Source organism: Muntiacus reevesi, chromosome 8 (genome assembly GCF_963930625.1).
Source record: "Muntiacus reevesi chromosome 8, mMunRee1.1, whole genome shotgun sequence".
Taxonomy (NCBI): Eukaryota; Metazoa; Chordata; class Mammalia; order Artiodactyla; family Cervidae; genus Muntiacus; species Muntiacus reevesi.
The window spans coordinates 19,223,506-19,237,692 of NC_089256.1; the positions used below are offsets into that span (position 1 = coordinate 19,223,506).

Genomic DNA, 14,187 nt, shown 5'->3' on the forward strand with positions numbered 1-14,187 from the left:
CTTCCTCCCTGGAAGAAAAGCCTGACAAACCAACACAGCATATTAAAAAGCAGAGATCAGTTTGCTAACGAAGATCCATCTAGTCAAAGCTATATGGTTTTTCCAGTAGTCGGGTATGAATGTGAGAGCTGGATCACAGAGGCGGAGCGCCAAAGAATTGATGCTTTCAAATTGTGGTCCTAGAGAAGACTCTTGGAGAAGTCCCTTGGACAGCAATGAGATCAAAGCAGTCAATCCTACAGAAAATCAACCTTGAATATTCATTGGAAGGACTGTTCCTAAAGCTGAAGTCCCAATACTTTGGAACCTGATGCAAAGAGCCAACTCACTGGAAAAGACCCAACTCACTGGAAAAGACCCTGAAGCTAAGAAAGATTGAGGGTAGGTGGAAAAGGCAACAACAGAGGATGAGATGGTTGGATGGCATCACCAACTCAATGGACATGAATCTGAGCAAACTCCAGGAGACAGAGGAGGATAGAGAAGCCTGGAGTGCTGCAGTCCCTGGGGTCACAAAGAATCAGCCACAAAGTTCCCTTTATAAACCTTTTTATAAAGTTTAAAAACAAATGCTTTTTATTAATACATTTAAGAATGTCAAGTCTATTTTTAGAATTCAAAGGAAGGATCAACAGAATTGTCATCTTGGGAGAGGGAAATAGGGCAGGACCACATAAAAAGATGTGTATTATTATCATGATTGAAAAAAAAAAAAAAGAAAATGAAGAGCATCTGTGAACCAATGATAAGACTATGTCAATAACAAAATTTGAGAGTTTTGTTGCTGTTGTTAAGTATTTACTTATTTACGTGGCTATACCTGGTCTTAGCTGTAGCATGCAGGATCTAGTTCCCTGACCAGGGATCGAACCCAGGCCCCCTGCACCAACAGCATGGAGTCTCAGTCACTCAACTACCAGGGGTTCCAAGAACAAAGTTTTGACAGACACAATTCTGTGCTGCTAGACCAAAACAACTAAATATACAAAAGAAGTAAAACTTAAAGTATAACGCACTGATTTTAAAGAGAATTAATGAAACTTCCAGACCTAACAGTCACTTCAAATAAAAATCTAAAGCTCTCCGAGTTTTCTGGAGCCCAGTGGTTGCAACTCTCTGCTTTTACTGCCGAGGACCTGGGTTTGATTCCTGGCCAGGAAACTAGACCCCATCAGTCATGTGGCCAAAACAAAAAATAATAATAATAATAAATCTAGTCTAGTTATGAGGCAGATTAGATGAAAGAGAGCAAGAGTGAAAGGGCAGGAAGAGCTGAAGAAACTGTTCCGAACAGAGCACAGAGCAATAAAGAGATAGGAAATGTTATAGCATTTATGGACTCAAAAAGCTCTAATCTTCCACAGGGTTTTAACTTTCCCAGAGTTCAGCTCCATAACAATCACCATCTCTTCTAGATTATTTCCATTAGTATAATTATTACCACATACCACATTAAGTACTCTGCCCTGAAAGTCACTGCAAGCTTTCTAATTCTATAAGAAACATTAGGGCTCTACTCAATTAATTTTTTAAAAGATTATATAAAAAGGAAACCTAATGTTTCCTTTAGAAAACAGTTTGTTCTCTACTCTTTTTAACTCAAAACAATTTAATTTTGTAAATACTCTTATTTTAGAGCAAAAAGACTTCAACAGCCTTTCAAAGTACCTGAAATTCAAACGTTCATTTGTTAGTTCATCAACCTTATACCTCATAAAGCTATCCTCCAGACTTCTGCTCAAAGTTGTAAATGTATACTGCTTAAAGTTTTTCACACTGCATGCAAGGGACAATGACTTCATTTATTCTTCAATTTCAATCTAGCCATGTTAAGGCAAAATACCTCTGCTGTATTTCTTACCTCTTCGGGGTGTTTCTTCCCCATTTGAAAGTCCACTTGGAATAGCCTCCTGACCTGCTCCCATTCTCTGATCTTGCTGCTGCTGCAACTGTCTTATCATTCCATCCAGGACACTGCGCTCTGGGCTTCGTTCACCATTATCATTGGTTTGCAGGCTTATAATTTGTTCTATTACCTCTCCATCACCTGCAAATTCAATGAATGAATATCAAATCAAAATATATACAAAGATGGAAAAAAAACCTTTCAACAAGTTACAATTAAAATGACATTAGCAACTGTCAGAAGACTTGTTTTTCAAAAATAATCATTAAAGATAGCCTTTATTTTCACAACTAATTAAGTTAGAGAAAAGATTCAAAACCAACTTTACAGTACCAAGTTCCACAAAAACCTCAACAGAGCTTCTGAAATCCGTCGAAGTAAGTAGAGGAAAACACATTTCAGCGAAAATCTTGTTTTTCTGTTTCAGATCAATGCCTCTTATTTATACAATTATTTCATTAAATCTTATTTCCCAAGGTCTCTGACTATAATAGATCAACAAAGAATCAACTGGACTTCATTGTATACCTCTGAGTTTTCTATGCAACTCAGTCTCTGATGTAGAGAAAAGCAATGGTATTTCCTTAGTCTTAAGAAATAAAAGAGTAACACCTTTTTGGCCTTCAGCAAATGACCACTCCGAACTGCAGCTGTAATTCTTCAGGTACAAAATCAGATTTTTTTTAAGTGTCTTTGCTTCTTTATTTTTCAAATAATACATTTTCAGAGATATTTAATACAGTCATAGTTAGTGTTAATGGAGAAAAACTGCTGGATGGTTGTGGGGTCTTGAAACATACTTAAGACAGTAACATTTTCATACAAAAACAATTCCTTACTTTTCCTCCCACCATAAAATACATCTTCTTTGAACAGAGAACATAGACCTTTCAACCACACCAGCTTATAAGCAGAATTCTAACAAATTGAGATTAATAGGGTATTAGGCAAAAAGAATGCAAAGATAAACTTGTATACTTGTATCCATAGTAACACATGAGAAATTGAAAAATGTCATACTATTTCAGAGAAAAAAAGAATACTTCTATCCTACTACATGAGTTAGATTCCCTTGTGTCTCAGATAACATCTCCATTTTACTACGGAAATCAATGAAGAACCTAAAAGAGCTAAATAAAAATTACTGAAACTTTTTTGATGACTGTCAAAAAAAAAATGAGCTAAGAAAAGCAGAAGTGGAGCCCTAATCTAAAAGGACAAAAAGACTTTCATTAGAACCAGGAGTAACATAACTTTCCTAAGATCACAACATGGAACCAAAGGGAAAGGAGCAGAAAAGGAGACTTCTAATCCTCTCCCCTCTCCCCCAAAACCCATGTTACACTTCTCTCCTGGCCCTGAACTTAGATGTAAGCTTGGCGAACACCATCAAGAATGATACTGGTTTCTATCTGGCATAATGCAACCACCATTCAAATATTTAAGAAGGCTTCAATGCTATAGTATTCTTTCACTACAAAATACTACAGCACTGGAAAGAATACAAGAAAGAACGGCTTTCAAATACTGGAGAACTGGGCCCCCTGAGAAGACAAGAGTCCAGTCTTTGGACTGCTCCAGGTAACAGCCTGGAGGCAATTTCCAAGCTGCAGACCAAGGAGAGGGAACCCAAACACCATCCAGAAATCACACTGAGTGGAAAGACAGAGGTCAGGGTCTGGGAGCAAGCGGGAAGACTAAAGTATGCAGACTGGTTAGAAGAACTGAAAAGATACGCCATGATGACACTAATTTTAAAAAGCTGGATTATGGGACTTCCCTGGTGGTCCAGTGGCTAAGACTCTGAGCTCCCAGTGCAGGAGGCCCAGGTTCAACCCCTGGTCAGGGAGCTAGATCCCACATGATACAACTAAGACCCAGAGCAGCCAAATAAATAAATAAAATTTTAAAAAAATAAAAAGCTGGATTATTTACATTAATATGAAACAAATAGTCTTCAAAACAAGAAATACTCTCCCAAGAATAAACAGGGACATTTCATAATGATGAAAGAATTAATTTACCAAGAGCACAATCTGAAATGTGTATTTACATAACAGAATTTAAAACAATAAAGCAAAAACTGATTGAATCGAAGGAAAAAAATAAGACAAATCCACAGGATAGTTGGATATTTCAGCACTCCTTAAAACAGCCACAAAATGGGAAAAAGTCAAGTGTTCTCCAGCTACTAGTGAATGGATAAATAATGGTATATCCACGCAATGGTACATGATCACTAAACAAGGGGGAAAAAAAAAGACTGATACCTGCAACAACAGGAATGAATCTCAAAAGCACCATGCTAAGTTAAAGAAGACAGACACCACAGACTACATATTGTATGATTTCATTCATATAAAATTCCTTTAAAAGGAAAAATTAAAGTGACAACAACAGTCATTAAAAGGGGCCAGAAGGGAGAGGAATAATTCTACAGAGGCTCAGGAGAATTTCTGGGGGCACTGGAAATGCTCTGTTATTTGCATTGTGGTGGTGGCTTACATGACTGCCTTAACATTTCTTAATTCATTTGAATTGCACACTTAAAAGTGGTGAATTTTGTTGTACATAAAGTATACTTTAATCAAACTAATAAAAAGAATTTGGAAGAGTAAACATATGGTGATTGTAAATCTTTAACCTTCAAGTTTCAGCAAATCAATCCTCATCCAAACAAAAGTATCTTTTTTTGTTTTTAATTGGAGGATAACTGCTTTACAATGTTGTGTTGTTTTCTGTCATACATCAATATGAATCAAGTCACAGGTATACACGTTCCCTCCTCTTGTACCCCCTACCACTTCATTGCACAGACGTATCTTTTTTTCTTTGCCCAGTACAAGAATACTAGAGAAAAATGCTACACTGCTATGAACAAAAACCAAACAAAGCAAAACACCTCTGCCCTTGGCTAAGACAGGCAAAGGACAAGATGGAACTGGAACCTCCTCTATCAGAAAGTTAGTGTTCAAGGAATGATGGGGACTTGGGAAAGGACACAAAGCTCAGCCTAAAGGGTTTCCACAGCCAAATCCAAGGATAACATGAGCAACTAAGTAATGACAGTACTGGATTTTAACACACTATATAACAACTCAGAAATCCAGACTAAAACTTAATAAATGGGAGAATAGTAGATGGTCAGCTAATGATAAAATGAAGAAGCAATGATAAAAGAGTTGGAAAACCATTTCGCAACCTTCAGAACAACAACTGATTCAGGCAAGAATTACCAATGGATCTTCAAACTTCCAGGTAAAGTTAGAAAAGGAATAGGTTATTTATTCAAGTTACTAAATAATTACAAAGAGGAAAAAACCTTCAGAGTGGAGCACTTTGGCAGATACCCAGTGTTCAAAGTCAACATCATCAATAATTGGATGAAACACAGCCATAGGCATCCTGACATGATACTCCAAAAAGACTACATCATTTATGTTGTGCTCTTCAAAAATGCACAACCTGAACTTCCCAAATTAAAATCTACACTGGGGAGGGAAAAAAAGCTGTAACAGGCATTATTAGAGTAACAAAATTTGATTATAGGCTAGCTATATAATAGCATAAATGTTAAATGTTCTATTTTTGATAACTGTTCATGATTATATAAGAAAACATATTTGTTCTTAAAAAATACATACTGAAGTATTTAGGGGTAAATGGACATGAGGCCCAGAACTTAAATCTCAAGTGGGTCACAACAATGATATCTATCTAGAGATAGAATAATAAAACAAACATTGCAAAATATTAAGGACTGGTAAATCTGAAAGTACAGGAGTTCTCTGTATTATTACTCACATTTTTCAAATTAAAAAAAAATTTTTTTAAAGGTTTAGCACTTACTTGTTGCCACATAGCCTAGTTGTGGAACCAAATGTTCATCTGCAGAATTTTCTCGGCCAGGCACTAATCGCTGATACTTAGTTGGATGAGGGTTTCCATCTACATCTACCAAGAATGGTGGAGGCATAAGGTGAGGGGCCTGCTGAGTCTGCTCATCTAAGACGTAATTGTTAGAATCCCTAATCAGTGGTCGATAGTCAGTATGGAAGAACATCTGGTCAGGAATCTAGAAATGGAAAGTTTACAGACTGAAATTTTGAGGATTAAACATGTTAAAGAACATAAATATTAACCAGTTAATTTTATTAGAAAGGATAAAAAATCAAAACAATACATCTAACCTATTTTTAAAACATCCTTCTTAACTATTTACATGCTCTATGAAAGTATGTACAATGACCTTTTCATATGGCTTGCTGCATCCAAAACCAAATATCAGAAGGTGACCGTGAGAATCTGTACAGGCAAAATGCTGTCCATCCTGTGAAAACTTACAATCAAAGACAGCTCCATGTCCTTGTCCTTCAATCTAGGAAACAAAGATGGAAAATTTTATGACCATTTCTATGTAACACCTTAACTTCTGAAAAAAATATTTAAAAACAAATTTTTCATTAAGCACATCAATATTTTCAAAAAGTAAAATTCACTTTAGATATCACTGGCCTAGAACAAACCTTGAAAGATCTTCTAAGAATTAGTTCTCAAAATGATCAAATGAAGGATCATCAGTTCAGTCCAGTCACTCAGTCATGTCCGACTCTTTGCAACCCCATGAATCTCAGCACGCCAGGCCTTCCTGTCCATCACCAACTCCCGGAGTTTACTCAAACTCATGTCCATCGTGTCAGTGATGCCATCCAGCCATCCCATCTTCTGTTGTCCCCTTCTCCTCCTGCCCCCAATCCCTCCCAGCATCAGGGTCTTTTCCAATGAGTCAGCTCTTCTCATCAGGTGGCCAAAGTACTGGAGTTTTAGCTTCAGCATCAGTCCTTCCAATGAACACCCAGGACTGGTCTCCTTTTAGGACGGACTGGTTGGATCTCCTTGCAGTCCAAGGGACTCTCAAGAGTCTTCTCCAACACCACACTTCAAAAGCATCAATTTTTCAGCACTCAGCTTTCTTTACCGTCCAACTCTCACATCCATAGATGACCACTGGAAAAACCATAGCCTTGACTAGATGAACCTTTGTTGGCAAAGTAATGAATGTCTCTGCTTTTTAATATGCTATCTAGGTTGGTCATAACTTTCCTTCCAAGGAGTAAGTGTCTTTTAATTTCATGGCTGCAATCACCATCTGCAGTGACTTTGGAGCCCCAAAAAATAAAGTCTGACACTGTTTCCCCATCTATTTGCCATGACCAACCCAAAATGAAGGTCTTCTTTATGTCTTACAGGAGAATGAAACTTCCACAAACTTTTTAGTACATAACAAAAATCTACTGATTAATAACTTACACGGGAAATGATTAAAAATGAATAAAGCTTGTTACTCATGAATTAAAATCAATACTTTTATGAAGTTTAAGCTTTTCACTTAGATGACTAACCACCATGCAAAATTTGTAATACTGCAAAAGTCTCAAGGGTGCATATGTAAATTCTTACACCTGCAACTACCTTACTTCAGACTGCCACAAATTTCTAAGTGTGTCGTGAATGTTGGGCTTCCCTCATAACTCAAGTTGGTAAAGAATCCGCCTGCAATGCACGAGACCCTGGTTCGATTCCTGGGTCAGGAAGATACCCTGTAGAAGTGAAAGGCTACCCACTCCAGTATTCTGGCCTGGAGAATTCCATGGACTGTACAGTCCATGGGGTGGCAGAGTGAGACATGACTGAACAACTTTCACTTTCATGAATGTTGCCTTAAATAGGTAACTTCTAAACTGCTTTATTCTTGTTATTTTAACTCTATATTCGATTAGTTTAGTATTAACAATTTATAGTTAAATGAGATGTTTCATTAACTCATTAGTATAGAGCTACACATACTTGTTGTCACAGCCTATAAATAATAATTAAAATCTAGGACAAGTTAACCTAAATCAGTACTGGAAAAAGGAGTCATCCACCCAAACAAAACAGAAGTATCTATTTTCACTGCCAGAACAAATTCTCATACATACCTAAATACCCACTTGAAAAACAATTCACTTCTGCTATACCACACATGAAAGAGTGCCTTTAACAAAATGGGGGGAAAAATTAAGATATCAGGATACTTAGGGACCTGCTGAATAAGATAATGCCCCCTTGACCTGAGACTCTCAGACCAAATAAAGCAAAGGCAGGTGGGGAGGCAAAAGCCCTGGGCTGGTCAGGCAAAACTGGCAGCAGCTACTTTGCTACCACACATGTGCAACTAACCTCACCAAAAGCTCTGCTAAGGGTACCTACTGAGAAGGAAGTTTCCCAAATGGGCAAACCTACCTAGGCAGAGCAAGACACACGCCGCTTTTTATCTGCTCTCTGAAGAGTCCTACACAATCATTCCTGATAAAACAAAAATAACCTGCAACTGTGTCCGGAGAACACTTCAATGTCACACTATGTTTACTACTTTTTTAACGAAATACTGTCTCATTAGTAGCTTAAAACCCAAGAATTAGGAGACTCTCAGGTGATCAGTAAAGTTAAGAATTATTCAGCCTACAAGGCCAATTTTTGGTGTCTGACTAGAAATAAAATCATCATTGTCCATTTGAGACTTAACAGGTTACTCTTAGTCCTAGTGGTTATTTTAGATTATATTCTGTTTAAAGCCTGAATTAATGTAGTCTTCTGTTTAAACAGATTAAATTTAGGATGTTCCTATTGAGTTTTAAAGGACAATTAAGAAGCTGGATGTACGTATGAGTTTTAAGGCCACAGAAAAACTAAAGAAGGCTTCTTTCTTTTCCAAGGAATCTGAACAGAGATGCAACATTCAGAGATGCCTAACGATGTACTTTATGCTACTTGAGTTGTTTTAGTGCATTTAATGTTAGTAAATAAAACACTTTAGAGAGTTAAACTGTCCAATGTAAGCATATTAAAATTTAATTAAAATTAAAATTTTAAAGGTCAAAAAAAAAAGAGCAAAAACATAGAACACATGGACGAAGATGGTTTTCAATCAAAAGGTCTAAGAATCACTCATCTGTAGGATGCTACTGTACTGCCTCAAAAATTAATTAGCCTTTGAACTGGGTCTCAATATACATAAAGAGTAATTTTAGAAAACCTATCATGTGTGCGTCTCAAAAGTCTTAACCATGTATAAGTCCTTTTATACATTCCCCTCAGAATTTATCCCAAGGAAATAATCAGGGATCGACATACACAGCCATATATATTCAAACTGTTGCTGCTGTGCAGGTTTTAGAAACTACTGAAATACTCAACAACAGCAAATTAACTACATAAGTAATTTTCTTTTAAGAAAGGCTGAATTTACCCACAAACATACATTTACAAATTATTAAAAAATATTTAAAGGCTTGAAAAGCATTCTTTACATAAAATGAGAAGCGATTACAAAACTGTATGTGAAAGAGTAAAAACAAAAAACTATGTGTAAGAACGCCAACTAATAATTATGTAAAGAATGATGCCATCAGAAAATCTCCAATGGATATTGATACCTGTGAAAGTTTAATAAGGAAACAGACATTTACACAGTCTCTGAAAAAAACATCAGCTTAAAAATTACAAAGAAAAGAAACATTTAAAAAATTAGTGCAAAAGCTTGGCAGATGTCACCTTAACCAAATACTTGTAATTATCACCACATTAACAGTGGAACATATAAAAACATCATTAGCCTCCTAATATAATGCATGGAGGGCACATTATCATTTATTTTTTTTTATCAAAAAATATACAACAGTATTACATCATGAGGAAATACCAGACAAAACAAATATAATATTACTTGTCTGTAAAAAGGCAAGATATGCAGGGTGAAGGATTACTGATTTTACAAAAGTGGAAATACATAACTACTTAATACGATGCATGATCCTGAATTAGTCCAAGGGGTAAAACGTAACTATAAAGGCATTTTTAGGACAACTGACAAATTTTGAATGTAAACTGGATTAGGTAATGCTACCTTATCAATGTTAAATTTGCTGATTTTTGGTAACTATATTGCAGCTATGAATAAGAAATTCTAAAAATATGCAATAAGGTCATAATCTGGCTTTCAAATATTTGTGTGCAAAAAGAAAAAAACTGAGGAAACAAAAAATGATGTTTGACTCCTGAGAGGACTTTACTGAATATTATTTTTTATTACCAGGTATTTTAATAAATTTAAATAGTGAAAAAGTGTGAATTACCATACATAGTTTTGCCAATTTAAACACAGGAACACATTCACAGACACAAAGCTAAATAAATAAATTTTGAAAATCCTTCCCTCATGTGAATTAGTTATACAGAGTTCACTTACATATGTACATTTGTATGTATGACTATCAGATATTTATCAGCCTTAAATAAAGTAGCACCCTGATCTCTAGAAATACAAACTGCCAAAAATATGCAGATTGGTTTCGGCTACATGTCCTTATACAAACATTTGAAACAAGTGCAAACAGGCATGGAGACACATACTCCCCCCACTTACCATATTGAAATAATGTTTCATCTTGGTGCCTTTTGTGATATCCCATATGAATATGCTGCCATCATGTCCTGCAGATAACATAATTCTGGAATCAAAGGGATGTGTCTCCAAAACAAATACTTCATCAGCATGTCCCTTTATTCAACAAAGTCATATAGTTAAGGAGGGTCTGCAAGTTATAAGTTTAAAATTAAAAGCCCATGTTGTCACAGTATCTAAGGGCTTTTAAAAATGCATTAATGACAGCAATTTATACATTAGTATATATACAAATTTCTGTTCATTTGATAATATAAATGAAACAGGTTTTTTTTTAAGTTAAAAAAAAAATCTTTATTTGTTGTATGTTATAGAACTACCTACCAACAGGTTATGAAGCAGCTGTCCAGTATAAGAATTCCACACTTTGAGGACATGATCATTCACAGCTGTGACAACAATGCTATCATTCTGATTCCAAGCTATCATTGTTACTTTGGGTTTCATAAACCTTTCCTCTTCCAAAGATAAATCTCTAAGAAAAAAAAATACAACATGTGCAGTGCTATATGTGTAGGAGGCTACACAATCCCTCATCGATACAAAAATAGTAAATAATCTAGCTCACGTCCACACCTTATCCACATCACAAGAGTTTATCACGTCTGACCCACAAGAGGTTATCTACAAACAGATGAGGGCAAGATCCCAAGGGGAAAGGGATGATCCAGGAACAGTTCAGAGGCTGAATATAGGCAGACTCCAGAACACTACCATTATTCATAAAAGCAAAGCTTTTCTCTACACCTAGGATTCCTTTCTCTTGACTGCAAGGCTTATCGGTAATATTTTCAACTACATGGAAGACAGGAAGAAGGTAATTCACCTTCATGCCCCTCAATGTCTAGAAAAGTCCCTGACAGACTTTCAGTGTGCTGAACTATCTCTTTACACTTCCTACAGACTGTTCCTACGGCTCCCTTGGCAAGAAGGGTCTTATATACACATGTCTGCAATGCTTTGCTGCCTTCATGAAAGCAATATGCAGATTCTGTGTAAAATACAGCAGTCAGTAGTATGGAGGGGTGGGGGGAGAACCTAGCTGCTTCTGAAGTCACACAGCACATTCTAAGAAAGTATAGACATAAAATACACATGTATTTTAAAGAAAACAGCTACAAGAAGGAGTGCTATGTAACAGCTACCTGTGTAAGCACAATGGAACACAAAAGACTGAATAATTCTAACTAGATTGGTCAGAGGAAGTGTAACACAAGAGACAAAACGGAATACAAGCCAAGATTTCCACGCTTCACCTGAATTTACTAACAGACATGTTGCATTTCATCAAACTGATCAGTCAAGATCAGAACACTAGAACAAATATATCCATCAATTTATACGCAAAGAAAACACTGCTTTTCAAGATTCGGAAAGAGGTAAAACTTTAAATGAGAAAAGAATATTTCTACCAAGAGGGGAAATACAGGAAAAGTTCTCTCCATGAAGAGAGTATAGCAATAAGAAAACTAAACAGTTCTCAGTCTCATTTTAAAAAGTTCTGAACCTCCTTGGTGACCCAGTGATAAGGAATCCTGTCAACGCAGGACTTGGGTTCAATCCGAGTCCAGGAGGAGTCCACATGCCATCAGGCAAGGCCCAAGGCAGCCAAATAAAGTATTTTAAAAATTTTATTCAAGTTTTTACAATAATGTTCCTATTTTGCCTAATGAAGTAGCTGTTCATACATGAATACGGTTTCAAATTTTCTTCACTGTTATTCATTCATTATTATTCACTTTCACACTAAGATGCTGAATATCCAGATGTAACATTTTTAAGTAACTGTAAAGATTTGTTTGTGAACAGGGATTATCAGATTTCTAGTATGTGTTCTTTCCATTCTCTACCACAGGTCATTCTACAAAAATATTAATATCAAATTTACTTTGAAATCCAATACAACTGTTTGAGTCACAGTGGAGAATGAGTTAATTTCTCCTACTATTACTAAAAATAAAGCAGATATGAAGATTTCTAAACAACAGAATGTGTAACATTTTCCAGAAAAAATGCTAAAAACCGTGATATGCCTACTCTACACCAAGTAGACCAGGCTTCCCTTGCAGCTCACTCATTAAAGAATCTGCCTGCAATGCAAGAGACCCAGATTCAACTCCTCGGTCAGGAAGATCCCCTGGAGAAGGAAATGGCAACCCACTCCAGTATTTTTGCTTGGGAAATCCCAAGGACAGAGGAGCCTGGCAGGCTAGTCCATGGGGTCGCAAGAGTCAGACATGACTTAGCAACTAAACCACCACTACCACACCAAGTTCTGCTAAAAATCTGCATATGATTTTCAACTGCCAATAGTACTTACAGGCAGGTAGTTTCATCTCCCAGATGATGAAACAGATTGTGGTGGTCTCAAAATGATATAGCTATAAAAAGTGTACGTGGTACTTGAGCAAAGTTCTGACTCCAAAACTCATATTCTTCCCACCACCTATACAGTCTCCCAGTACATACAAATCCAAAAACACAATGTATTTGAAATTTATAATATCTATCTTGGGAAATACTAAAATTATCTCAAAGCTGCTGAAAATGTTTGAGACTCTGGAGTGTTAAGCGGGGGTGGGGGGCCACAGTTAAGACAAATTTGCCTTCAATACCATTTTACAAACCAAAATTTTACTATGTAATAAAAATATCATTCCCAATGGAGATCAATTTTTAAAAACTGAAAAAATAAAATGTATTTGCTTACTTTTTTTTTTAAACCAGATATAGCTTTTTTTTTTCCATTTATTAGCTGGAGGCTAATTACGTTACAATATTGTAGTGGTTTTTGTCATACATTGACATGAATCAGCTATGAATTTACAAACCAGATATGGCTTTTTAAAATGTAACTTTTTAAAGATTCAAGTCAGTGTGTGGCAAAACCACTATAATATTGTAATTAGCCTCCAATTAAAATAAATAAATTTAAAAAATAATGAAATAAATAAAAAATTCTAGATCTTTACATAAGTAAAAGAAAAATAAAAAAAATAAGAATTCCAAAAATCGTATCTTCATTTTTGTTTTCCCAGCTTATAGGATCTTAGCTCCCTGATCAGGGATTGAACCAATGGCCCCTACAGTGGAAACCTGGAGTCTTAAACAGTGGACTGCCAGGGAGGTCCCATCCTATCTTCAGAAAAACAGAATTTTCTGAAAATCTCCACGTTTGACATACTTATTTATATATTTAAAACAGCAGGTGGTTTTAAATGCAACACTTCAGAGGAAGTCAATGCTTTGAACAATGGAATAAATACAGTGTTCTTTCCTACATAAATCTAAGATTTTAACAGGTTTAAGTATGTGTCAGACATGCAGGAGAGAGCCATTCATTTAGATTGGAGGTGGCTCTAGTTCTTGAACAAAGCAAAAAACCAACCAGAGAGACAGACCAAGTATTCAGTCAAAAACCAACCAGAGAGACAGACCAAGTATTCAGTATGCACCTACTTAGGAAAAAACCATCTCAACTTACCCTGAGATTCTAGTGGCCATATCTAGTAAGATGCTTCTCCATTCTAACTGTTCAAATCTCCAAATTCGTGCTGTTCCATCTCTGCTACCACTTAAGAACCTTAAAATAAAAGAAACAGATCTACTTACATACATGCTACCAAAGCCTACAGTTAAAACCACAAGCAAAAAAATTTTTAATGTAGCTATCTTGACTGCAGGTAAATCTACAGGTGTTAATTCAAAAAGACGGGGATTTAGGGCCTATCTAAAAGGAGAAAATCTGGTTTGCTCTGATTTGCCTGGCCCTATT

At 36.0% G+C, this 14,187-nt stretch overlaps 1 protein-coding gene across 2 annotated transcripts in view; it reads right to left on the reverse strand.

Annotated features, from left to right (window-relative positions):
- BRWD1 (bromodomain and WD repeat domain containing 1) overlaps window positions 1-14,187 on the reverse strand; it is a 123,926-nt gene that overhangs the window by 70,810 nt on the left and 38,929 nt on the right. For both annotated transcript variants that reach the window (XM_065942844.1, XM_065942845.1), the window contains exons 13-18: window positions 13,897-13,995; window positions 10,737-10,887; window positions 10,374-10,508; window positions 6,156-6,284; window positions 5,756-5,981; window positions 1,862-2,047 (exon numbers count right to left, since the gene is read on the reverse strand). In XM_065942844.1, coding sequence (XP_065798916.1) covers window positions 1,862-2,047; window positions 5,756-5,981; window positions 6,156-6,284; window positions 10,374-10,508; window positions 10,737-10,887; window positions 13,897-13,995 — 926 coding nt within the window. The remainder of the gene's footprint in view (window positions 1-1,861; window positions 2,048-5,755; window positions 5,982-6,155; window positions 6,285-10,373; window positions 10,509-10,736; window positions 10,888-13,896; window positions 13,996-14,187) is intronic.